Here is a 25,584-nt window from a genome sequence, read left to right as displayed (position 1 = left end):
GCATGTCGTTGAATTCTGAAGTACCAGTACAGTAGTGTGAAAAAAAAAATTTTTTGGTGCACGAACACATAAAACAGCTGCAGCAAAAGAAAAAGGCTGAATGAAAAGACCACATGGAGAGAACGCCGAAGACTGTCCTGGACAGGTTTCGGACCGAGTGATTCAAGAGTTGCAGTACATGTGCAGTTGGGGACATGTCTCTGGAAAATGTGCTCCGGAAACAAAGCTGATAATTTTTATTACCTGCTTCGTTTCCAAAGTATGCGGACCAGAGACTTTTGTCATTGTACAAATGAAATCAACATTATTTATTTACATTACAACTGGAGTTGCAAGCTTGTCTTTATTTTATCTTTTTTCGCCGTACCTTCGATATAAGCTCTTTGCTCACGACGTGTACACCTTCATGTCGTGCATGGTGTGTTTTCCTGCGAACAGCACAGTTTTTTTTGCATTAGCAAATATGGATGCACAAGCAACAATAGGCCTTCTGTTAAAGGTTTCAAGAAATATACAGGTCACTTACACATGTGGGCCATAATAGGCTTGAAATGAAAAAAAGTTGGCATCTTACCTATGCATGGTATTTCCTTGCCGTTTTGGCTTCACTCCCGTTTTCGCATTCTGAAAATTTTGAAAATGCGTATGCAGTATACTTACAATGCAGCTCAATTATAACAACTTACCACAATTCTTTCTTCTCTGTCCTTTATTTTCTGCTCTTTCCTTTCATGAATGAGCTCCTTGTAATTCACATACTTTTTCTTGGGCGGCTTAAGAAAGAACAAGTCTTCTGTATAAAGCATGTTTCCACAGGCGTGGAAGTAATCGCACCTACCTTGGCTCCAAGCTGCACAGCTAGGGCTATCTTAGCCGCTTCTTGCTTGGGCTTTTCCAAGCCCTTGATTCCAAACTTCAGGACATCATATCTGGCTTTCTTGAAGTCTATTTCATTGGCACTCTGTTGCACATCATTGGGAACATCCTTTTCCTCAGACAGACGCTTTTTTGTCTGAAAAACCACCGAAGCACAATATGCTCTTGGGACCCATTCACACTTGCGAGTCACAAAGGCTATGCCGCAGTTTTGGTTGAAAAGTGACTGTCGCAGGTCAATCGCGTGCTGCTCGATTTTCCTGCCTTGCGACTAGAAAACTGCTGAACCAATCGTCGAGCGAGCCAAGCATTCAACAACGCCGTCTGTACAGTGTTTTACCGCTCGTAGACACGCTGAATGACGAACCGCGCTGCTCCCTGGCTGTTCTAGTCGTCACTGAGCCTAGCCGGTTTTACATTGATGCTGCACCTGAGGGCGCTTCAGAGCTGGCCAGCGCTGTAATAAAGGTGCTACTTTTGTCACCATTTTATTGTGAACCCCAACTCTTAATAAAGTACAGATATGCTCGATTTGTGAGACTCCGTCGGCAGCGGAGCTAACAGATGCCAGGTGAGCCGCACTGTAAAATTGCTTGTATCGCTGTTATCCAACTCGGTATTGGCCAACAAACTTCAAAATTGATTAATTTCTAACATTCCTCTATCCCACGGCATGGTATGAACGCGAACAAGATATACTAGTGTATTTTTTTTACATATGTCGACTATCTTGCACCACACAACATCCAGGCAAGCATGCCTAACGCCCCATAAATCCCTCAATAAGTCAGAAGAGACACCCTTAAGAGAATACAAAGAAATGTGTGTCCAACACTAGCTAGGTTACACCAGTGGTATCCCACATTATACTGTCCGCAGTGCCCGCTAACCTATACCACATGGTGTGGGCATGTCAATTCAATCCCACAGCTGACCCCATTCCAAACCCATCGGAGAAGCAGTGAGAGGCCATTCTGTTCAGCGGTGACCCTGACCACCAGCACTGGCAGGCGGGGAGGACCAGTGGACTGCCGGACTAGGCGGTCCACCCACATGCTCTAAAAAAGTTTCTGCGCCAATGAAGATGTTTTCAATCGTTGTTGTTATCTTCATACAATGGCACGTGAACACACAGAGGATCGGTCAAGAATTGGGGTACACAGTTTTAATGCGAAGGCATTTCTTGGCTCGAGTGGCGTCACCGGAAGCTGTGGACGGAAGTTGCGGACAGAGCATGGCCAAAGTGCACTTTAGCATGGCCGCACGAACTGAACTGAAGTGCAGTCGTAGCGCCATCATGCGTCACCCACTTAAACCCCCCTCGCAATGTACCGCACTGGTCCAGCACATTTTCCCTTGCCCTCCCGCTCTCTTCGACGTCGGGCGCTTTTCGCACCCCCCCCCCCCCTCTCCTTCTCGCCTAGGGCAGACTATCGGTCTCTTTGCGAGCATTTCATGCCCTCAGCCGCTTCGCGGCATCATGACAGTCCCTGTATGGCAGACCTGCCATTTATGTCCCTCCTCAGCAGACCAATGTCCCTAAGGTGCGGTGATGTCGCGTCGCGCTAAGTTCCTTTTAAGATCACCAGCTTCAGTCCCTGCCACACTCAAGTCTTGCCCACCGAGTGCCTGAGTGCGCCCGCATCGTGTGTGCCGTGTTGCCCTTCTCGGACCTCGGACCCCTCTCCTTCCTTTCCTCACTACCCTTATTCCCAATCCCTCCTCCCGGGTGCTGTGCCATGTTCCCCTAGAGGGCAGCTAAATACCGCACCCGTAAAAAATTTAACGAAGATGACACATGTGCTGTGTGTGGTAAATATGAAGAAACAATAGAACACCTCATCCTAAAATGCGATGGTATCCATCCCGATGTCGATGGAGGCACAGTCACTCTTACCGAGGCCTTAGGGCTTAGAAATAACAATAGTCATGTAAATAAATCTGCGGTGGAAATTAGCAAAAAGCGATTGGAGGATTGGTGGTACAAAAGCAGAGAGGTGACGTAAGTTTTAAAGTGTAGGAAGACGTTTTTTTAAAGGAAATGGCGAATTGTATTAACAACTTACAGCAGAGTAAACAAAAATAAAGGAAAAAAAACTGAGCATAGTGGCAACAACCACTGCCCCGTTTCAAAGGGGATGCTCCTACCTTCCATCCATCCATCCATCCATCCATCCATCGTAACCCCAATCTTCCAACCAACCAAGCCACCAAGCACATGGCGTGCGCGTAGGCGAGATGGCGGACGGTTATGAGTAAGGAAGGACGCGACCAGAGAAATGATTTTGCATTACTGCACCTAAGCAGACTTAAGTGCACCCCTGGAATTTTTCAGATGAATTTTGACATGGACGAAAATAAAATGAATGCTGGGGAAGAGAGAAGCAAACAAAAAGAAACACCGAGTTAAAACGGGGAATGATAAACGCATGTAGGAGATGGTCACTGTGGGATTTGTAGCCGAGTGATAAAAAAAAAAATCGCGCGGCGCACATCAAAACCACCATGACTTCTTCCTCTTCGCTCGGGTCGTCGTAGTATACATTGCGAATAGCGGGGGACCAGAGTACTTTTAGAGGACCGAGCGCGAGCGCAGGATACTCGGCAAATCAGGCGAATCTCTCGAAAGCGCGCGAATATCATTCTCGAGAGTGTGAAAAAATAACAGACCTTACGTTTAGATGGGTCCTGGAAGAGCACTACAGACACAGAACCTTGCCGTGGTGGCTCAGGCTGTTCGTCGGCCCGTTCATCGCAAGCGTCCCCAAGATCCAGCTCAATTCGCATGCGATCTATCTTGGTAAGCTTCGGGGAGGCCGTGGAGCACGTTCTGCGTTTATCTCTGTCATGACATTTTGACTTTTTTGAAACAAGTTTCGAGGCATCTGTCTTGGCGGTCTTATCACTGTCGTCCAGAAAACTGTCACCTGAAACAACAACTGCATGAACACATCCATACTAAAGGAGATTTTAAATCAAGTTCTGCAGTAGCAGTGAGCAGGATGCGTCTCACCGTAAGCTTTCAGCTTAGATAGCACTCTACTTGACAACCCCATTGCAGTAAGTAGAGATGCAAACTCCACAACCACGCTACCAATCACCACATGGTCGGTTGCCCCTAGCCACCGCTAGCTGCACACGTGCAGCGATGGCGATACGGCGTGATCAGCTATCACCAAATTGAATAGTTCTATCATCTTTTAGTGGCAGTGATCACTTTAGTGATTGTGATCGCTAGTTGTTATGATCTAGTGATAGTGATATTTTTACTTAATGTCAGATCATTATCTTTATTCTTACCTTATCATAACTATTCTGATTATCTAGTAACAAGCAATAAACATCTTTAAATAAAATAAAGCATAGTTTTTGTGACAAAATTATTATTTCTTTTGCTTTTACCAGCTTTGGCGGCGTTTTCGTCTCCTTGTCGCATGCAGCTCACTCGATGCCAAGCCAAGAATGATAAAGAAGCCGCGGCATGGAGGCTTGTTTAGCGCGCTAGGGCAGTGTCCCCTTCCAGACACCACAAGGCATCTACCTTGGCTAGGGCGCTAGTGGTAGTACCAGTGGCCCGCGGTGCTTGCGTGGAGCAGTGACCATTCTCGCCTTTGTTAACCGCGTCTGGACATTTTGCTTGCGGCTGATTATTCTGGAATCCGTGTACGCGCTTCAAGCTTAAGCTGCGATGTTGGTAAAAAAATTCTTTAAAAAATTCTGCGAAGCAAATCGCTGTTGCTCGAATCTTGTGGGGACATTCCCGGCGTTTGTAATGTTAACTTCAAGGAACTCATGACCGAAGCAACTTGTATAGTTAAGACAGAAATGCACCCATCAAGGTAAGTCTCTCAATTTCTGACGACTCGAGTTGTTGCTTGGCGCCAAGACATTTTCCTAAAGTCATTGCAGCAACAGTTCTCGGAAGTCATGTATCTTTGCCGATAAACTACAAGCTTTCATGCTTGCTGGTTCAGGAGTTCGTTGTACTTTAATTTTCCACTGCGTTTACGTCTTTGGCCTCATGTCCGTAGCTACCATGGCTCGATCCTAAGTGTCGTAACCTTTCCTTGAATGACGGCGTGTCTACAGGGTGAGCTGTAATTAAATTACCTGATCTGTCAGCCAGCTCAGCTGGTTGGTGCTTGTTTCGTATTATTGTTAAACAGCGCGAAAAGCAGCGTATACATAAAATATGGAAGCGTGACACCATGCTCGTGCCGTACTTTATTATACCCTTTGTTTGATCGCGCAGTCTAACCATCATCATAAAGAGGATCGAAATTTTTTCGCAACTGTAATCTTGCTTATAATATGGGAAATTCAAGGCAGCACGGCTTCATGATGAGTGCATGCTGGACATGGCGCGGAGACGTTTATTGTGATGCTGTTTGTGGTGCTTTGGCTTCATCATGGCTTCATTAATTTTAGTCCTTGGAAATATTGAACATCGGCCTATGTTTTCTTTGAAATGCCTACAATGTTTAGCTTATGTTGTTCAGTTTCGTTCAGCTTATTACCTAAAGTTCCCAATAGGGGTCATTACATAAGGATCTCTTCTGACATTACACATACCCACAAGGAAGAATTGGCCAGGGTTTCGTGGTGAGTTCCAAAGAAAATGATTACAGTGATTTAAAGGTAAAGGGACGATTTATGCGTATTTGAGCAACATTGAAATAAAAGAGAAAGAATCGAAGAGTTGCTTGAGAGTAGTAAAAACAAAAACAGATAAAAGAATGACAGAATTTGAAACAATTTTGAGTACAGTTAATGAAGGAATCTGCCGGTTACAGTGATGAAGCCGTGAAATGTTTAGTGTGGTGTTGTTGGTTACTGTTTCTTTGTTTTCTGTGACACAGTTGTCCGTGGCACTGAAAAAGAAGATAAGGACAAAGGCAGGCCGGCTAGTATGTTAGGAATCTACTAAAATCATAGCTTCACTTTGTATTTTGCTGCTGCTGTGGCTGAGTGGTTATGGTGCTCGGCTGCTGACCCGAAAGGCACAGGAGCGATCCCTCTGCGGCCGTCACATTTTGGATGGAGGTGAAATACTAGAGGCCCATGTGCTATGCGATGTCAGTGCACGTTAAAAAACCCCAGGTGGTCGAAATTATCCGGAACCCTCCACTAAGGCATCCCTCATAGCCTTAGTCTCTTTGAGACATTAAACCCTATAAAACAAAATTTTATTATAATGAAATAAGGGCATGAAGAGCTTGTTCATAAAGAAATCATTCGAACTGCTTTCTTGTTGATAAAATATAAAAACCGCTGAAATAAGGTTGCAGGTATTAAAATTTAATTTTTGTTCTTTTAAATTTCTTTCTTCACGCCTATCCTTTAAGCTTGCATAAGTAATTAGCTGCAATCAAGGACAGTGCGTGAATGTTTTACCCGTCCAAATTGATGCCAATGCTGTGGTGAGGACACCGGAAAGCTGGCCTCCATTACACACCCTTGCGGTGGCCCTCGTCAAGACAAAGTTCGTGAGATAGATTTCAGACGATATATTTTCATCCAAGCATTGCTGTTTAGCTCTATCAGTACATATGCTGTGGTGTATGCTGTGCTGGAAATTATGGAGTGCAGCTTGTGTTGCTGTTGTGTGTGAATTGTGTGGCATATTGGTTAATTGCAGCAATTACTGGTCTGGGCAAAGAGAATTGTAAATGGCCTGTGTGCTGCATTATGAAAAGCCATGTCTTGATATTCGTTTTGCCGCTTTGTCTTCCTTTACTCTACAGTTTTTTAAAAATGGTGTTCAGTGAGCACAGTATTTGCTGCTTGGCTTAGATTAGTGCTTATGAGTTTTAGCAGTCTTTGCTCACATTTGTTTCTGAATGACTTGCTGCAGCCTCAACCTGGCTAATCAAGGAGCCCCTAGTGCCTTGGTTCGTGCAGCCCTGGCATCGTGCAGTCCTCAGCAGCAGCAACAGCAGCATCAACAGTTTGGCGCTCAGGCTGCAGCACTCTATCGTGCAGCCAATCCTGCCATGGCTACCATACCACACTGGGCAACGCCTATGACCACAGCACCATTCCCAGTGGCTCGCCCCAGCATTCCTCCACCCATTCCCTACAGAGCCATGGCCAGGACAGGCTTTGATGCAGGTATTAGTCAAGTTTTAAAAAAATTAAATGCAAGTGGGTAATTCAAGAAAACCCACACAGGTGCAGTCACCAGTCTGGCTAGCATGGCGGTCCGTGCAGTGGTGTCTGCCATGTGCAAGTGATGGTGAATTGCAACACCATGGTCCCAAGCACATGGTGGAAGCATGTGCCTGAATGAAGAGGGCCTAAATCATTTGTGTGGAAAAAAACTTAATCACATTGCCTTTTTCTCCTGCATCCAAAAAATCAATAAAATGTGGCATTTGCAGTGCAGTGAAATTACAGGGGACTAGTAAGTAACTACAGGGATGTAATAGATATCTTAAGCTCACTGTCCCTTGTAGCTCTTTATTTGCAGGAGACAAAGGCCACAGCATGAAAGTGTTCTCAAGAAGCTTTCGTAACGGCCAAAAGCAGGCTAGCTTGCTCTTGGGAGGCATTGCTATTGTCATGCGAAGTGGCATCGCAGCTTGTGAAGTTAAGCTTAAAACAAAATTGGAAGCTGTTGCCTGTTACCTATTATTTTTTTTAGTTTCAAAATGGTGATAGGAGGCCCCAGATATCTTGGAGCATAGCTAGAAGTAACTCTTCAAAGGTGAACTTTTAGAGCAGCTAATCGTATTTGCTAGTTGGGAATTAAGTGCTCACTTATGTTTTAGGGGGAGTGAACAAAGAAAAAAAGATCTTGCTTTGTGCAGTAATGCCTGTCTACTGAGTACAGGTGAACCTGCATACTGTTCCGCTAGCTCATAAAAACTGAGCTGTATAGATTTGTCATTTCATTTGCACTCTCTTGTCATCAATTTAAATGTAAAGGGTAGTTTCAAATAACTGCATGGAGATGATCATCTACTCGTAAGGTTGTCGTCCTCACCTCTAGTAATCCCTAGTAAATTATTGCACTGGGAACTCTGTACAGCTGACTTTGCACTGTTTGCAGCCTGCATGCTCACTGCAGCTCGGTTAGCTATTGCTCCAAGACAGTAAGACAGAACTGTAGAGCATGATGGACATGAGGTTGCAATGAGAGGAAGAAAAATAAACCATGAGTTGTTTTTGGCAATTGCTGAATGCAGGATAGCCTTTTAAACTTTAAAAAGGCCAGTGCTTAAGCTCATTATTTTCCTGCAAGACTGGAGCATCATGTGAATGTTTTCTGTCACCTATTAATACTTTTATCTTATAATAGAAAATCCGGCAACAGGTCCGCCATTTTAATGGGAACTGCTTTCTCTTCACACTTTTATTGACAGCCACTGGCATGCAAGCAAGTCTAGAGGAACAAGTGCATATATTTTGCAAGCATTTTATCAGATTCCCCAGTTCTTTATGTCTCGCGGAACCATTTTTAAGGAACAAAAGCACTGCTGAAAGACAAATACTTCTGATAATTGACAGCACAAACAAACCTTAAAATAATTAATTACATCTCATGAAATTAATTGAGTGATGTCTGCTAGTAAACAGCACCAAGGTCTGACCAAATACTATATTAGAAAATGCTTGCACATCTCTATGAATCCTGCGTGCAGGCCCTATTCAAATTATTTAACAAAATACGTGTAAAAGGAAAAACTCCTTACGCATGAAAAATGGCCATTACTGTTCTTTTCTTGAAAGCTGGACAGCTGCCAGCCTCTCCTAATAAGTATAGGCTCACAGCCCTTACGGCAAGATCATTTGAAAATGTTTTGAATGTCATACTAAGTCTGGTTTTCTAATCCCATCATCTTGTGGATGTGCACCAGTATGGGTTTGAAAAAAGCTTTATCTGCAGTTTATAGTCTGGTTTACTTTCGAAATTCAGTCCGACAAACTTTTACTTGGGGAAGGCCTTCGACGCCACCTGGAGGTTTGCCATCCAGGTATAAGTAGCATTCTTCAGGTAATAATGAAGTACACAAGAAACTGCACCTGGTAAAGCATGTCTTGTTCCATGCGGACACCAACAATGTTCTATCATAGTAATTTTATTACTCCCCATTAGACACGCACCTTACATGAGCAAGAAAAGCCTAGGTAGATGTGAAATATGCAGAGTAATGGGTGCAGTAAAGCATATTTTATTTTTATGCACAAAATTTGGGGACTCTGGAAGTAAGCGTTCCACACAATTTTATGACTCATTCCTTTTCATGTTAGCATGCTTCTAGGAGGGAGAAAATGCACTTATTTATTGTTTGTGTGTTTTTGTGTTCCTAAAAGAGCAAAAGTTGTAATTTATGATGTTTTGAACTGTATAGCTGCATGAACACAAAAGCAGACATATTTAATCTTGTGTTTGGGGCATGATAGCCTTAGACACTTGTGTGCCATAATACCCACCACAGCATGGCTGCTCAACTTCACCATCTATCCAGGTGTTCCTAACATAACCTGAAACCAAGCTTTTACATTCATGATGTAGTTAGCGCCAAAAACGAGGACCAAGGTGGGAGAAAGACACAACACAAGTGCTTTTTCGCAACTAAAAGTTTTAAGAAAAAATACATGATATATACCCATTTCGTGAAAGTAAATCAAAAGAAACATACATGATAACATCAAGAAAAGCGTAGGGCATGATACATCAGATGGGGATGCTGAGTAATATGATAAATGGTGCAAAAGCAGGAAACTTCGTTGTCACAATCACGGAAAACAAAAACCAAAAAACCATGAAAAACCGAAAATGGAGGGAAAGGATGGAAGAAATTAGTTCCACGTTGTGGTCCAGGAATGCCAGTTCTTTTGCTGTTAAAAAAATTGACAATGCATTTATGCATGTATTTCCCTGTCTTGAAATATAAAAAGCCTCAGTGACTTCGCACTGAAGTCGTTCTTTATGAGTTGATAAAATATTAGCTTGTGCATAAAGGGGATTACATTTTTCTTCCACACTGGCTTACATTCCGGCACACAACCCGGCTTGCAATCTTTACATCCCTGGCAGTGGTCCACCAAATGCGAGGACTTCAACTCAGAGAGCGATTTCTACTAATTCTGCACAGTGCTTCTATTAGCGCAGTCGTTGTGGTATATGATGTGTCTAATTGAAAGATAGTTTATTTCTGCGCCTTCTGGTAGACTTCATGTCACGACTTCAAGTCAAAGCTCTTGAAAAATAATTTTACACAAAAGTACTCTAGCGTTCATTTGGAACAGTGGCCTTATGCACTGTGTTTGTGACTTCATTGTGTCTAACTTAGCATTTTCACAGACCATTGTTTGCTGCATATAGGACCATCTGATGCTGTAGCTGTAAGCAGCCTTGTGAAGCATCCAAGGTACACAAATTTCAGCTTCATTTTGTAGCCTATGTGATTGTATCGAGTATCAGTATGAATCTGATTTGCAGTTTTTGCAGATTATGTGCTGAGTTGAGGCTGTGGTGATTGGCTATCATCTTCTTGAGGCATGACCTGCTTGTGTGCATTAGCCTTAAATGAAAACAGATTGTCTGTGACCAGCTGGACTTGTAAGCTGCCCTGAAATGGAATTTTACTTATGCAGGTATGCTGCATTCACAGGGGCAATTGCCACTGCAGGCACAGCCACAGTGGAACACATCCTGTTTACCCGTTCTTCCTATCTCCTCTTTATCAAGTAAGGGCCGTTTTTTGTCTCGGGAAATCGCCGTTGTGAGGGTGTAACCACTTATTTATGTTGCTTTTATGTGCAATGTAGTTCGCCTGCTCATCAGGCCAGCTGAAAAACGTGATTGGAGCCTACTGGTTTTTATTAGCGCAGTCTATTCTATTCGTAACCTGTTAGAACCACCAGAAACCAGCAGGAACCACCTGTTGCCGTGCCCGTGTAGGCTCTGTATAGGCACTTAACAATGCGATAGCCTCGTAACTGTGGTTTTTAACCCTGTAAAATATGATACTGCAGATTGGCGCAATGGACAAAGGAGCTTGCTTTAGATGCAGGAGTTACTTGCCAAGATATTTAACCTGGAAAAAGGTGACACTGCAGATTGGCTTTCTACTGCAGTAGATACAGGAGGTTGTCCTGGACACTGTGTTTGCTAACTTGAGTCCTGTGTCGTGCCCCAGATATTTTTTTTACATTCCTCTGATCTCTGTTTGGCTGATTTAGCTGCAGAACTTGGAGACAGTCCTTTATACTACTGTTGATGTAAAAAGAAACTAGAACCAAGCGGGTCTCGTAGTGGAAAGAGGGGTACTTTCTGCATAACGGTCACATTTTGTGTGCAAAAGATAGCTGTAAAGTATTACAATCGAGCCTGGATATATCGAACAAGAATATATCGAATTATTGCATATATTGAATAGTCAGAACATTCCCTTGAAAATGCCATGTAAAAATATAGCACTGTTGTGTTGCATTTATCGAACTGATGTTCAGTGGAGCATTCCCTGAGCCCCTGCAAGTGGTGCTTCTAATGTCACTGTTCGGTCACTTTTCGCGTGCGAAGACGGGTCGTCTGCACAGTGTTGAGCACCTGCTGGCAGCTCTAGTGCTTTGAAACCGAGTGACAAGGTGAATGTGGGATGTGCTTGAGGGTGGCCTTCAGTCTGATGTGTTCGTTTTCCCCACATCTTTGCAGTGAAGCCAACTTAATTGAAACCTAGCAGCGGCCCTCACCTGGCATGCTTCACTCGCTGCCGAAGGGTTTGCACAAACCATCTGTACCTTAATTTTAATGAGATCATTCTTATGGTGTACTGGTAACAAGAGTAGATGGTAGGCAGCGGTGGGCTCCAAATCATCCGCTAAAGCTTCAAAGCAAAGCAGGCTATGCCTAGCAACGCCTAGCGCGCGGTGCGCTGCTAGCACGCTGGCAGGCGCCATGCTGCGGCTGGAAACGCGTCACTAGCTTGGGTACAATGTACTCTTGCTTCCAGGTTGTAGACAAGCTTTTCTTTTGCCATTTTTTATGTATTGAATCATCAATATACCAAACTTTTTTGCGATCCCCTTCGAGTTCTGTATCCACAAGTTTCACAGAATGATGTGCCACCGCATGGCAAAAGGGGTCCCTATCTCTGATGATCAACAGTAGTGTCAGTGGCTGGTGGTGGCTTTTGGCAGTTCGTTTTTCTGTACTAACGTTCAATATTAATTCCGTGTGAAACGTTTACACTTGATCCAGCAGTCTGGATACTGTGAGAGCATCTTTGCCAGTGACAGGAATCGTAAGGCGGATGAAAGGGCTTCAGTTTTATGATTCAGTGCGCATAGATGCTGTGTAATCATGAGCGGATCGCCATCTGTGGTTATCTTGTGCGATGTTTTGAGAGTGGAAAGTGGTGCGTGTGTATTAAAATCTCTGTCCCATAGGTAACATATCGGCACGCCTCTTTTTTGGATCTTTTTTAGGGTAGACGATGCCATTTCATGCTTCAACTTGAAAGCCACCAAATATGTTATAGGAAAAATAAGGCACTTTTTTATTGAACAGAGTGTTTTAGTAAGCTGTTCACGTAGAGACTCAAATATGCTCATGACAAACGCTCCACTGATTTCTGATAGAAGGTGGAAGCAAATCAAATGCCTTTCAGATGCCCAGTGTCGAATGAACTTTATCTGGTAAAAGATGTCTGACCCCCATGTACTGCAGAATTTTCGCTAAGATTTTGTTTGGACATAATTCTTTCTTGTGTTGTTAATGAGAGGTTCTAGCATGAGATGATAGTTGTGAATGTGAAGCCTGCTCTTTCCGTGTTATGAAGTGCAGTAGTAGAGAACTTGTAACTAAACAAGATCATATGGATGAAATATCATGCAGGTTTGAAGCTCTAATGCAGCATAACAGTCTATTTTCAGTTTATGCTGAGGAAAACAGCATATCTGGTGGGTTTAAGATTTATGTCTTGTGTTCTATCAGTGTTTTAATTTAGCTTCAAATTATGCTTGGTTTCTATAGGTAAAAGTAAGTGATCAATTCTGTTTTATGAATAAGATATGTATTTCATCGAAGCTTGAAGTCTTTGTTCTTGGGACGCCAGCCTACATTTAGTTATGGTAAATGTGTGACTTTGACTTACTGTAGATTGAGTGTCATGTGCTGAAGCTGTGCCTTGAGTATGAAAACATCAGAGTGGAAGTCTCTTAATTTTGACCACCAGTGGTTCTTCAATGTGCACTGACTGATATCATACTGCACGCATGCGAGTTTGCCTTGTCCTTATGTGTGTGCAGTCCATGCAGCTAGAAATAGAACTTGCCACCCACACTTCAGAAGTACCAGAATGCCTAAAGCTACCGATCTAGGGCTGCAACTGAGGCAGAAAGCTGAACTAGTTGTTGTTTAGATAGGGAGGACATAGTAGTAGCGCTAAATAACAGGGACGAAAGGAGCGAACTAGCACTTATGTTGTCTTCTCTCCTTTCGTCCCTGTTATTTAGCGCTACTACTATGTCCTCTCTACCTGAATGTCAGTATCTATGCGTAGTCAACCTGCTGGATTTTATGATTGGTAGTGTATCTGGCATTAGGCATTGCATTGACATTCTTAGGCACTTTCTCTTTCATGCAGAAGCACAACACTTAAGTCATTATCAGCGAGTTCAATGTGCCTCAGAAAAAAAATAAAATTGGCCAACGATTGCACTTCTTGGTAATGTGATTTTTGAGCTTAGTCGCTGCAGTATATGGACTGTAGGCAACTGCATACCGAACACGCATCGCTGAACGGAGGCAGCTCTGGGTTTGGGCAGTGCACAGCGGTCTGCCGCCGCTGAGCTTCTCCTCGGGAGAACGGATGACGGCACATGCTACTCTGGCACCATCCCTTAGCGGATTACCACTCTGAAGCCTGTTTTCTGGCTGCCGTCGTAACCTCCTACTTCGCTTTCCTCCTCACACTCTCATCACTGTTGCCATACTTTTATCCTCTGCTGCGCTCTATGTTCGCTCTCTTTCATCCTCAATTGTGCTGCTGATTCACTCTGCCAGTTACACTGAGGCCGATGCTGATGGCAACAGACACCACTCAACCTACTAGCTGGGGCTCTAAAATTCTCATGCAGTTGACATTGAGCCAGATAACCCTTTACTAAACGAATGCAATGAAGCTGTGGGTTGTCTTGAGATCATCCAGTTGTTTGCCATATTGCATGGCTGGTGGCTCCCTCTATAGGCTGAAACTCACGAATATCTGGGTTTTACTGTATTTACATTACACTTCATGTCTGCCATTTGCAAAAGTGCTCTAGTAGCGCTGTGTAGTACTACACATCTGACACTTCTTGCAGGTATTCTTTAAAGTAGTTAGCCAAAGAAATCTGTAATACATGAAGCAACATTTGCACCAAGAATGTGCTGTGCCGAGCATTCTGTGAAGGACTAATTCTAGCAGTGTACTGTTTTGAGGCATAAGTCTTAAGGTTGCGTGAGTGGTGACCAAGCTGTACAAATGTGTGTTGTTGTGAAACGTGCTTTGTCTTGTTGAAAGAAGGCAAGCTCTTGCAGATATTGTACTTGCGCACCACAGTTAGCACTTGTGCGTCCTGTTGACATTTGTCCACAATGGTGTACTCATTGTAATGCATATTGGGCCACCAGTTTGCACCACAGAATGGCATCAGAAAAGTTGTTTCACTATTTGCAACGAATCATAGCATGTGTCACGAACCTTAAGAATAATGCTATTCAGGGTTTTAATGATGTTCAGGGATGAAATTTTTTGTCATTTAATATCTTTTTAGTGCCTGTCTAGTAGGGGCACAAATAATACAAAGCTAGCGTTCATATTCTTAATCTTGACCTTGGTTTGTATCTGCTCAGCACTTCTATTAAGTTAATATGTAGGCTTTGCTGACTGGAGCAGTAAAAAAAACACCACCTGATTTGTATTTTATTGGGCATAAATAGATGCTGCAAATTTGTAACCACAAAAATGGTGCTGTTTCCAGTGTTGTAGGCTTTACCGAAAAAAAGTAACTAAATTTGTTACTCGTTACGCTAAGAAAAAAGGAACGCGTTACCGCCATACGTTACCAAAAAAGAAAAGTAACGCGTTACCGTTACCGAAAAAAAAGTACCGCACGTTACTTTGCCGTTACTTCATGGCCATAAATTTTAATTAGTGCGTCTTCGCCTTATGAACTCACGATAACAATTTCATACAGCTCATATTTAACACAAAACTGCTAGCCCAAAGGACGATTGTATGTGAAATCCTGATTTAACGAGAATACTTTGCACAAATGTGCAGGAGTTTAGCAATGCTATAGTGGCCTAAAGTTGCCTGTAGATTTACAAGTGATAGATTCTAACTCTGTGGCACATGGTGAAGTCATTTTCTGAATGTGACATTAAGCACAAAATTACACTTCATGATCAATTCTAACTTCATAAAGAAAACACCACTGAACTCTCAATAAATTTCAGGTAACTCTGAAAAATAAGATGTTCCAAAATGCTTGGCATGCTTCCACTCTGTAGAGTTGTGTGAGTGAGTGTATCGGGAAGGGGAGGTAGGTGAAGGCAAGTGTGTGAATGTGTGTTCGTGCACGTGTTTTGTGCTTTATGGCTATTCCGTCTTTTTTTTTTTAGTTGGGTGCGTCGTGAACAGCAGGTGTTTTCTCGCATGCATGCGATCCGCAACAAAGGTCGTCGAGAGCATCTGTTTGTTTATTTGCAACATCAATTTAGGTGCTCTGCACTTTTTTTTTTCTAAAGAAAGGGGGCGGAGTGGGGGTCAACTGCAACAAAGGTAACTAGTAACGTGACACCTCACATTACCGAAAAATGTTAACGAAAGTACGTTACCCGTTACAGTTCTCAAAAAGTATTGAGTCCGTTTCATGTGTTAATGCGGTGTTAAAGGTGTTCTGGGACTGCTGCTTTTTTGTTCACCTTCTATGAGTGCTATCATTCTTGCACTGAATGTGAATTTTCCTTGCTATGCTCTAAAAGTCACAGCTATTGTCTAGTATGAAATTGTTTAGACAGTGAAAGAGCAATATGTCTCTCATTATTGTAGTTCATTTGCTTATTCTGTTCAGTCTATTTTGCAGGCGTGTTTTATTACTATAGTTATGTTAGATTCTTAAGGGAAGAATTTGTTTTTGTATGGTGTCAATGTATTGCATGCATACAGTGTGAGTAATGTTTTTATGAAGGTAATATATGAACATGATACACCACTTTATTGTGCATAGTTTGTCGTTTATACACATGGTGCTAATATTGCTAAAATAGGGTTACTGTGTTTGAAAATTGTTTTTTTTTGAGGAAAAGAAATGACACATTAAGTGTCTCACTTATCTCGGTGGACACCCAAACTGCCCCGTAAGGGAAGGGATAAAGGAGAGATTCAAAGAAGAAAGGAAGAAAGAGGTGCTGTAGTGGATGTCTCGGGAATAATTTGGACCACCTGGGGATCTTTAACGTGCACTGACATTAGCTTTCGCATTTTACTTCCGTCGAAACGTGGCCGCCACGGTCGTGTTCGAACCCGGGTAATCCGGCTCAGTAGACGAGTGCCTTAACCACTGAGCCACCGTGGCGGGTCACTGTGTTTTGGCAAAACAAAAATATGCAATTTGTTCACCAAGTTTTCAAATTTTCATTCCATCAGTAAAGGTAGTCATTGTCAAAGACAGTGAAATACACATTGAGGGCAGTGATGAAATTTCTTTAGAAGAGGATTTTTCCCAGTGAGTAAGATTTTCATATTTGCAAACAAGGAGAAATGGGATGGAGCCAGAAGGAAAGTATAGGAGGTAGGGAATCAACCTGATCTATATAGTTTTTGCCATGATGAAAGAGCGCTTTCTTATGTGGTATCCTCGGCCATTTTCTTTTCACTAGCTATTTTTCCAACAGCCTAGTAACATTGTATAATATGCCCCTGTTATAGTTTTGTTATAGTTATAGTTTTGTGCACTCTTTGACTTATGAGTGCAGTGAGTTCATGTTTTGGGTGTTTGCATGTTTATGCAGAATGCCCTGTAGATTGCATTTAAGCATCACCAAACACTGTGCAAAGATGTCCTTTCGCATTCGATTTTGGTTGTGTCATCAATTGTGGCATTTGTTGCACTTACAGCTTTTATGTGTAATCCATCATGTACGATTTCATGCATGCCTTCACTAGAGATGTATGCAGTGTCTTGCACATTTTTATTAGGTGCTCCTCCATAACTGTACTTCATTTCATTAGTTCATTGCAGCTCTCTGAATGCTAGAGAGTTCCTCAGCTAATTGGGAGAGTGCATCAAACATGTTCCTCTGTGCCTTGTCATCTGCTTGTGTTCTGCTCGTTGCGTATGCAGATATGGTTGGAAAAGAGTATAGGCAGACGCTGTTCCTAGCACTGAAGGAACATTAGGTAGTTAAGCGTATGCACACTTACATACACTAAGTACAAGCATTTTGTGTGATATTACGCATTTTGTCACATATGCAAACAGACGCAACAATAATTTTAGCCTAGTGGCGCCATCTGGTTTTCCTTCTTTAGGCTCAGGAGCGGCAGAATTCTCACTAGAATTAAAAATAAAGCAAATTTATCGCTCGTAGATTTTGCTGAGATTAGACAAAACGAAAGCCCGATGCCCCATTTATGACCCAAACCCAGTAACAACGGCGAATTCACTCTGAAGCGAGGGATCCTGCGTTGAAGTGTACTGCCATGTTCGAAGAGCTTTTTTGGTGTACGCAAGAGCTGCTCATATTCAACTTGGGAAATAGAGTACATTAAGGCTCAATTTGTAATAGTGTTTGGTGCATGTGTTCTTTAAACCACACTATCCCATATCCCATATACTGGCACTACATTCCATGGTGTCAGAACGTTGCCTGTATGCTGATTGCAGCTTTGGAAGTGCTACAAGAAGCTACTGAGGTGGTGTATATGTAATGGATTTTTTCCACAAAGCTCAAAGTAGTGACTCCAACTGACTGTCTAGAGCAGAGGTAGCCAAAACTCGGCTTGTGAGCTGCATGCGGATCCTCACGGGTCCAAGTACGGCTCGGGACTCTGTGGAATCTGTACCCCTCTTCCATTTCTGCCTCTAAAGACAGCTGAATTTCAAGGTACTTGTGTCACGAATGGGGCACCGTAATGCAGAGGCACAGTGAGCAATAGCTGCATGAGTGGGATCCACTGTTACCTCCAGCTTTGTTGCAAGAAATAAAATTCCCGCCCCCCTCGCCCCCTTTATATTGTGGCGGTTAAGTAAAAAGATTTTTTTATGGCACTTTGCATATGTCTGTCTGGCCACCCCTGGTCTACAGTAAAAGCTTGTTAATCCGGGAAAAAAGTTCGAATTATCCGATGTTCGAGTTAACGAATGGCCTCGAAAAAACTGACAAGAACCATTTGTATTACGATATATGTACCGTATTTAGGGCGACCTACATCGAGCGAACTTGCGCTGCGGATTTTGAGTGGCGCGGCAGAATGCCGAAAGCAGGCGGCTGCCGCCAGACCGCTGCCGCCAGGATCTAGAAACGGCATAATTCCATACGCTTAGTAAAATGCTGAAAAGAACAGCTGTGCATTTACAATTAAGCTATTATTTATTCAGTGACGACAAAGAGGACGAATTATTCTTTGTGACCCCTTTCGGAACCAAAATAGTTGACCTGTTTGAACCTCTCGCGTTTCCTGACGTAAACCGACGCGTAGTGGCTAAGCCTAGCAGCTTTCAAAATCCAGAAGCATTCTGAAAATCTGGCACGTTTCATCGCTAAAATTTTGTGCTGCGGGCATCTTCAGACAAAGCGAAAGCTTTGTGTGACTTTTGTTTGCCGTGAACATGAGACACAGTGTAGCGGCAACGACATGTTCATGTTGAAGCGAGAGGCCGCTTCGGCAGGCGCGGCCATGTTGTAGAAGCGCTGTTGCGCCCTGATTGGTCTGCGCTGATAGCCCACGTTGGCCGCTTCCGGCCAGCAGCTGACCGCCGGGCCACAGTGTTCTAGAAGGTTCTGGAACACTGTAGTTGGGCGATGCTAAAAGCCGGCGTCATGATCGCAGTTGACCGCGTGCTTCCGTTGGCGACTGTTGGGTTGAAACACTCGCAATGAAAAAAAAATTTCTCGCACTTAATTTGTAGTGCCTGTCCGAAGTCATAGCCTTTCATGGGCGTTGGCTGGGATCGCGCCGACAGTACTTGTCCGTATTTCTGAATTAATAGGGCTCGAATTAACGAGTATTTAGTTGCGAGTTTCGGAGGCTGCACGGAAATGAGGGTACGCAGCCGCCACCGCGGCCGCCAACCCGTACCCTCCGGCACCACCGGCCGCCGCGCCGGTGATGGCGCCATTTAGGCTTTGCCCACTTTTTCACGGTTTTATCTGGTTCTATCTTCTGTCCCCGGTTAGGACGTGCGCAGCCTCTTAACTATGCGGAGGTGCTTTTTTTTTTTTTTTTTGTCCACATGCTGTGTGCCGAGTCCCTCAGACGTGACAGCGTGTAGTTCGAATTATCCGTAGCGGAACCGACTCGCTTTCGAATTAACAGGATTTTTTATACACAGATCTCTATGGAGCTTGGCCGGACCAAGTAGTGTAATTCGAATTATCCGAAAATTTGAATTATCGAGGTTCGAATTAACGAGATTTCACTGTATGGTATGCTTCATCTTGCGTGTAGGTTTGGCCTTTAAATTCTTTTGCCCCAAAATTAACCTTAATTTATAATTATCAGGTTCATGAATCCTGATATTTATGAATTCTTTTGAAAGGAACACATTTCTGTTGTTGGATGATCTCCTTACCATGCTTCACTAACACTTCTTCAGCAGGTCAGTATCGCAGCTACCATGCTGCTGCTCTACAGCAGCTTACTTCTCAGGCTTACACAGGGTGAGTAGAGTCATTTCCTAGCATGCTGTACATCCTCTCAGTCTTAGGACTTGTCTTTTTTTGTAACGTCTACAGCCAGGATGTCCATATCTGCAAGTCGTGTTGAGGAGGAATTACATAACAAAGTTTCTCATGAATGTGGCAAAGCAATGCATGCTGCTCTTTTAGCTGGAAGTATTAGTGCGGCTGCAGTATGTGAAGGAACAGCTTCATTGTACTGGTGCATTTAAAATGTCGTTTAGACCGCAGCGGTGGCCAAGTGGTTGAGCATCCGCTTCGTATGTGGGAGGTGCGAGGTTCGATCCCCAGTGCCGCCTGGTACCCACCGGTGATATAATGGGTACAAGCTTTCCCCTGGTCTGATGCTGGGCTTATTTAGGGTGAAATGCTTGGGAAATTGGTCTTTGACCCCACCTTGAGAAAATGCAAAATACCTTGTGTCATGGCGCTGTTTGGCCATAGATTCCCTTGCGCCATAAAAATCCATAATCATCATCATCATCATCAAAATGTCATGTAGCTATGTGCATTTATTCACCTCAGTAAAGTGTTTGACATGCAATGTGATCACATTGTGATAACTTTTCTGCAGTGAAGTACTGTTGGGGACAAAAACCTTCAGAACTTGGGAACGATAACTAAAGCACATAACCATGTACCATGTGGAGGTGGTGGCCAAAACCGTGTGCTAATGTGTGAGGTACTGAAATGAGGCACTTCTTTGGAAACATTGCATCTGTGCAGCTAAATTTCTGTTCACGTGACCTGGAAACTCCTGTCCGTGATAGTGCCTGCAATGACAAAGAAATTTTAAATGGGTGTAAATGTATACTGTATGTACCAGTGCTAACTTCCATCTAGCAAGTTAATGCTGTTGCGTGTTGTAAATCACATGTATTTTCATGGCATACCTTGGACACATACCCATTCTTCTCACTTATGTCATGCCTCCGGGCCTTTAAGGCATCAATAAAAGGTGCCTTGTTTTATTTAAAGCTGTGCTCAGTAATGCCAAAATTGACATTCTTTTGGTGGTTTGTTTGTTACCTAGATGATATTCATCTTAAAACAAATAAATTATGCATTGTGTTCTGTTTGGACTCTGAATGGTACAATGCCTAAAAAGTCAGTCCCGTTACAACTTCTTGACAGAATGCTCCTAGTAGTCTTATTGTATTGTTGTTTCAAATACTTGATCTATCAGCAAACTGGCATCACTACCCTGATTGAAACTTTGCTCTGTGAATGGACTCTGAATGGTACAATGCCTAAAAAGTCAGTCCCGTTACAACTTCTTGACAGAATGCTCCTAGTAGTCTTAGTGTATTGTTGTTTCAAATACTTGATCTATCAGCAAACTGGCATCACTACCCTGATTGAAACTTTGCTCTGTGAATCGCTATTTTGGAACCTGTATTAAATTCGTGCTTACTAGTTAGAGCATAGCGTCATGATCATCACTTATACAGGCATTGCGTACCTCCATGCTGTGAAACTGATGCACCCAGTTGTTATGTAGAGTGAGCATGTAGGCATCAAAACAGAAAGCACGTGCAGGACAAGGAAATGAAAATTAGCGACATGAACAAGCACATCGTCAGACTACCTTAGCTGTGTCCTGTTGGTCTTGCGAGTGGGTCAGCAATTACTTGTGTAAATGTTATAGATCACAAAGTTTGTCATCTAAATTTGGTTTTAACTATTTTTCATGACACTGCTACATTTTAAAGGAACACTGAGGACAAGTCGGCTCATACTGATCAGGTGCTGTGTTTATATGACAGGGGTGCTGCTTTCACTGAAGAGGGATCTTTAATAAGCGAGAAAAGGCCCGGAGTAACTGGGACGTCAATGCTTTCTTTTGGGTGTGGATCTTTGAGGCTATGCCACGCTTCCATTCATTTCCAACTGGTGATTGTGGACTCCTTTTCTTTATCGACATCATGAGTTTGAATTGAATGGCCAAAAAATATATATGTGTATATTAAATTTTTAAATTTCTCTTTTCTTGTCGAAAAATACCTCTTTTGCTGCCAAACAAACAGGAACATAACCACAAAGAGGCAAGCAATGGTTTTTTTGTTGCCAAGAACAAAAATTGAATGGAGTTGTCCTCAGTGTTCCTTTAAGGACTTTTACTTTGTTTGTTGTTCTAATGAAGCAGCCCATTTGAAATAGTTTTATTGTGTACCTTTGCAGCACTTCCAGTCAGACTTATACGAGCTGGGTGCAGGAAGGTGTCTCTGATGTGAGAAATAGCAGTGTGGAAATAGGCCGGAGCTCCCATCACAGCAGGGACAGGTATGAATTTGCATTGCATTCCACTTTTATTATTCTGAGCTTGTTTTTTTTCTGTATTTTCTCCTTCTGTGAGGGTACCCCACATCAATTTTTCTTTATTTGTGGATGGTGCACTTAAGTATATATAGTACTGCTTTATTTTTCTCTGTTAATGTTTGCTTTGTTGGGTGTCTGTTGAACATCCATTGAATGCTCAATTTTGGTGTAGAATATCCAGATCATAACTGGCTCTTTTTCCGACTGTTCACCCTTTGTGGTCATCTGTCAGGCATTGCTCTACATTGAAAAAGTGCGCTTCCGGTCAGTGGTAGGGCATTGCCCGACATGACATTTTGCCTGTCATTTCTGCAATGAAAAGGGTGCACCTTCTGACGGGAATGGTTGTAGCCTATAGGTTAGCTCTTACTTTTTTCTCCCGAGAGGTGGGAGCATCATACTGATATAGAAATATATTTTGATCATGTGGCTTTGGAGGCCTTGATATGGTGGGAAATCACTGCGGCATGGCTTTCATTCCACCAGGCATGTTTTCGGAAAGTTGGCGAATGATTTTGTAGAAAGTGAAGATGACTTCCGTGATGAAGAAAACTACTTGCCTCCTTCAACATGACAGTTTACGTCAAGAGCAAGTTTGGACGGTGAAACTGAGAAGTATGATAGTGTAGCGCAACCTGCAGCGATGATGTATCGGCAAGTGGTGCCCAGGAACCGTTCACTGATGATTTTCCCAGTACCAGTCCTGTTCAGCTCACTGTGCCCAACCCTAGGTTACATGTTCTATCCACTGTCAGATTTACAGTCTGAGATGCTGTGTTTTCAGGTATGCAAAGTAAAAAAATCACTACAGCAGCTCAGCCTCTTCCCTAGCAGTCTGTGTGGAACACTTAGTTTGATGTACACTTCTCGAGTTCAAGGCGTTTATGGGTGTTCTCTTGAATGTGCCTTTGAACCCAAAGCTTGAGGTCAAAGATTACTTTTAACAGGACATCCTCATGAAAATGCCATTCTTTCCACCTGTGTTTTCTGCTTTTTCCATTCTGGATACTCCACACGTCACCATGTGTTGAGAGTTCTGATGGTCACACCACTCGTGGAAGTATATTGACACAAGCAAAGTATATTGACACAAAGGGCTGAAAGAACTTCTAGCGAGGTCAAAAAAGCTGTATGGATGAGAATACAGTTGTTTTCAAAGGTTATGTTTTATTCAAATGCTACAACCCCCAAAAGTCTACATATTGGGGCCTTCGCATTTTTGGGCTGGCCAACTGTGCAACAGGGTATGTGCCTGTATTTGAGACCTGTTATGGCAGTACCGCCACGGACAGTCTCCATTGGTTTTGTCAGCTCCTTTGTCAAGGTGTTTCTCATGGGCACAGTCATGCCAAGCAGGAAGAGCATGCCACAGGAACTCAAGAAAAGAAAAAAGAAGAAAGGTGATGTCTTAGCTTATCGCTTTAGGGACTCTTTCATGACTTTCGCCTGATACGATAAGCGTTCGGTGGCTGTGCTGAGCTTAGCTCACAGTGTGTCAACAGGGACAGGGACAGAGCAGAGAGGCAAAACTTCAACACTACACAAGATATTTTTCATTTGCAACTGTACTGCAAACATGGGGGCTGCTGACAGAGCTCATCATTATTGTTGAAGTTACAGGTTTCTGAAGAAATCGATGATGTGGTGGTGGAAGCTCTTCTGGTTGCTTGAAGTATCTACTATTGTAAGCAGCTTTCTTTGGAAGCTATAACAAGCTTCACTGGATGAGCCATCTCCAGTATCGCTGAAAATTTATAGCGCAGCCCTTGAGACATTAAAACAGGCCGCACATCCGGTTATGACCAGGGACAGAGGTGCAATGGTGCGTCGCACTTTATTTACAGACTTGAAGGCTGCAGCAGCAAGGATTGCATGGTCTACACTGATAGTCAGACAAACCGTAGCAGAAGGGAGACGGTATTTTATTGCAAGACATGCGAGAAGCAGCTTGGCCTTCACCAAGTAGAGTGCTTCGAGAAATACCACACTTTGAAGAATTTCCACTGAAGGCACAGCGAATAACCAAATCATGATGTGGCACTCGCATTCTTTATGAGAGGCTAGAAGGCCCAAAAAGTAATGCTGACCAAAGCCATCGTCATTAGGGAAACTGCGCCTGACCAGAAAGGGTTAAACCAGCTTCACTTCAGTGCTGCCTGCTCAGCTAATGGTAAAACAGACAGCCACTTTGGCCCGTGTACTGTGCGATTGTCGCGAATTGGTAGCGCATCCCCGACTTTCCGAAGGGGAACGCTATCGCGTGCAGGTTCGAACAAGAGAACAGAGAGATCAAACAAAACAAAACGAAGCTGTATTTATAATTTAAAGGAAAAAGGGCCAATAAGAAACGCACACGCCAGCAAGAAAGACACACACTCAACAAGCGTACAACACTACAGAATAAAAGGAAAGGGTTCACCAGGTACTGAGCGTCCCAAGTGAAGTGGGGATGCCTTGCAGGCAGGGCGAGCATGAGTCGATGTAGTACGACGCATCGAAGGAAGCAGCGGATGGGAGCCAGGTAGTAGTAGGAGCGGAGAGGAACACAGGGAGACGTCGGTGGTCTTAAAGCGTGCTTCGATACTGAAATTCTGTGCGAGTTGGCCCATTGCGCCCGCGTGGTTTCGAATTCGTACGGTTCTTGAACATCTTCCGCCACACAAACTTTTTTAAAAGCAGTCAGAGTTCGCGAAACTCATCTGTGCTGAGTCTTTCGTTTCAAATACGGAAAGAGGTAGCAGCGAAGCACGTGGGAAGCATACGGCTTCACGGAGACGGTGAGTGCGGAAGGAAATGGTGGTGCATCTTAAAGCGAGGTCAGCGTACCCGCAGCAAAACGCACCGCAAAACCTGACTTTTCTATCGTAAAACCGTAAATAACTGGCGTTTTGATGAGAGGCAAGACGCTCCTCTTTATACGCAAGCCACCGCAGAGTGCATATCGCTGAATACGATGCCGATTTTGGCTCTAGTTGCTAGGCCTAATGACGGAGGCCAATGTCGACGGAGCACTTGCTTCGGCCGTTTCTCGGTTCTTATTGTTTCGCCATCTTCGTGTTCTCGTTCTGGGTCCATAGTACTGCGCGCGCAATGCAGTTCCTGCAGCGGCGTGTTCGCTTTCTCGTTTAGACTTTGTCCCAACCCGTGCGTTCATCGGCGACATGCCGAGGGCAGAATAGCCAGGCTGAGCTCGTGAAAGTAGTCGCCGCCCATTGTCTGTGCACGTGTCGCGCGGCGAAATTTAGTCATTAGGAGCTTTAGAATGTGTGCAACACAACTGACCTCTTCCTCCAGCATAATGGCAATAAGTTCGAATTTTTTCGGTGAAATTTGATTTTCCGGACTACCTGATTTTTGGGTCGTTTTCGCTGTACCTAGAGGCTCCGAAAAATGTGTCGTCGACTGTATAGACACCTAATTTTTAGTTGAGCGTCCTTTTTGTAATGATGCATAAGGCATTGGTATGCATGGATTATCACATGGTATTCGTC

General features: G+C 43.4%; 2 protein-coding genes across 6 annotated transcripts in view; one reads left to right on the top strand and one right to left on the bottom strand.

The window, feature by feature from the left end:
• Window positions 1-329: 329 nt before the first annotated feature.
• On the bottom strand, window positions 330-4,058 carry LOC144114380 (uncharacterized). The gene is made up of 6 exons (XM_077648072.1): window positions 3,890-4,058; window positions 3,547-3,803; window positions 839-1,012; window positions 687-773; window positions 575-624; window positions 330-428 (listed from the first exon to the last, which is right to left on the bottom strand). Exons 1-6 carry the CDS (start codon window positions 3,930-3,932, stop codon window positions 344-346), a joined length of 696 nt encoding a protein of 231 aa, XP_077504198.1. The 5' UTR covers window positions 3,933-4,058; the 3' UTR covers window positions 330-343.
• A 278-nt stretch (window positions 4,059-4,336) lies between these two features.
• Window positions 4,337-25,584, top strand: part of drosha (ribonuclease 3 drosha) — a 187,978-nt gene continuing 166,730 nt past the window's right edge. For 3 of the 5 annotated variants that reach the window (XM_077648048.1, XM_077648050.1, XM_077648051.1), the window contains exons 1-5: window positions 4,337-4,715; window positions 6,731-6,987; window positions 10,480-10,572; window positions 19,693-19,756; window positions 21,956-22,057. In XM_077648048.1, the coding sequence (XP_077504174.1) occupies window positions 4,669-4,715; window positions 6,731-6,987; window positions 10,480-10,572; window positions 19,693-19,756; window positions 21,956-22,057 (563 nt within the window). In that variant the 5' untranslated portion in view covers window positions 4,337-4,668. The remainder of the gene's footprint in view (window positions 4,716-6,730; window positions 6,988-10,479; window positions 10,573-19,692; window positions 19,757-21,955; window positions 22,058-25,584) is intronic. The other 2 variants (XM_077648049.1, XM_077648052.1) reach the window with 2 other exon arrangements.

The sequence above is a fragment of the Amblyomma americanum genome, chromosome 1 (genome assembly GCF_052857255.1).
Source record: "Amblyomma americanum isolate KBUSLIRL-KWMA chromosome 1, ASM5285725v1, whole genome shotgun sequence".
NCBI lineage: Eukaryota > Metazoa > Arthropoda > Arachnida > Ixodida > Ixodidae > Amblyomma > Amblyomma americanum.
The sequence above is the reverse complement of the archived record's forward strand: the minus strand, read 5'-3'. Positions and strand labels throughout refer to the sequence as shown.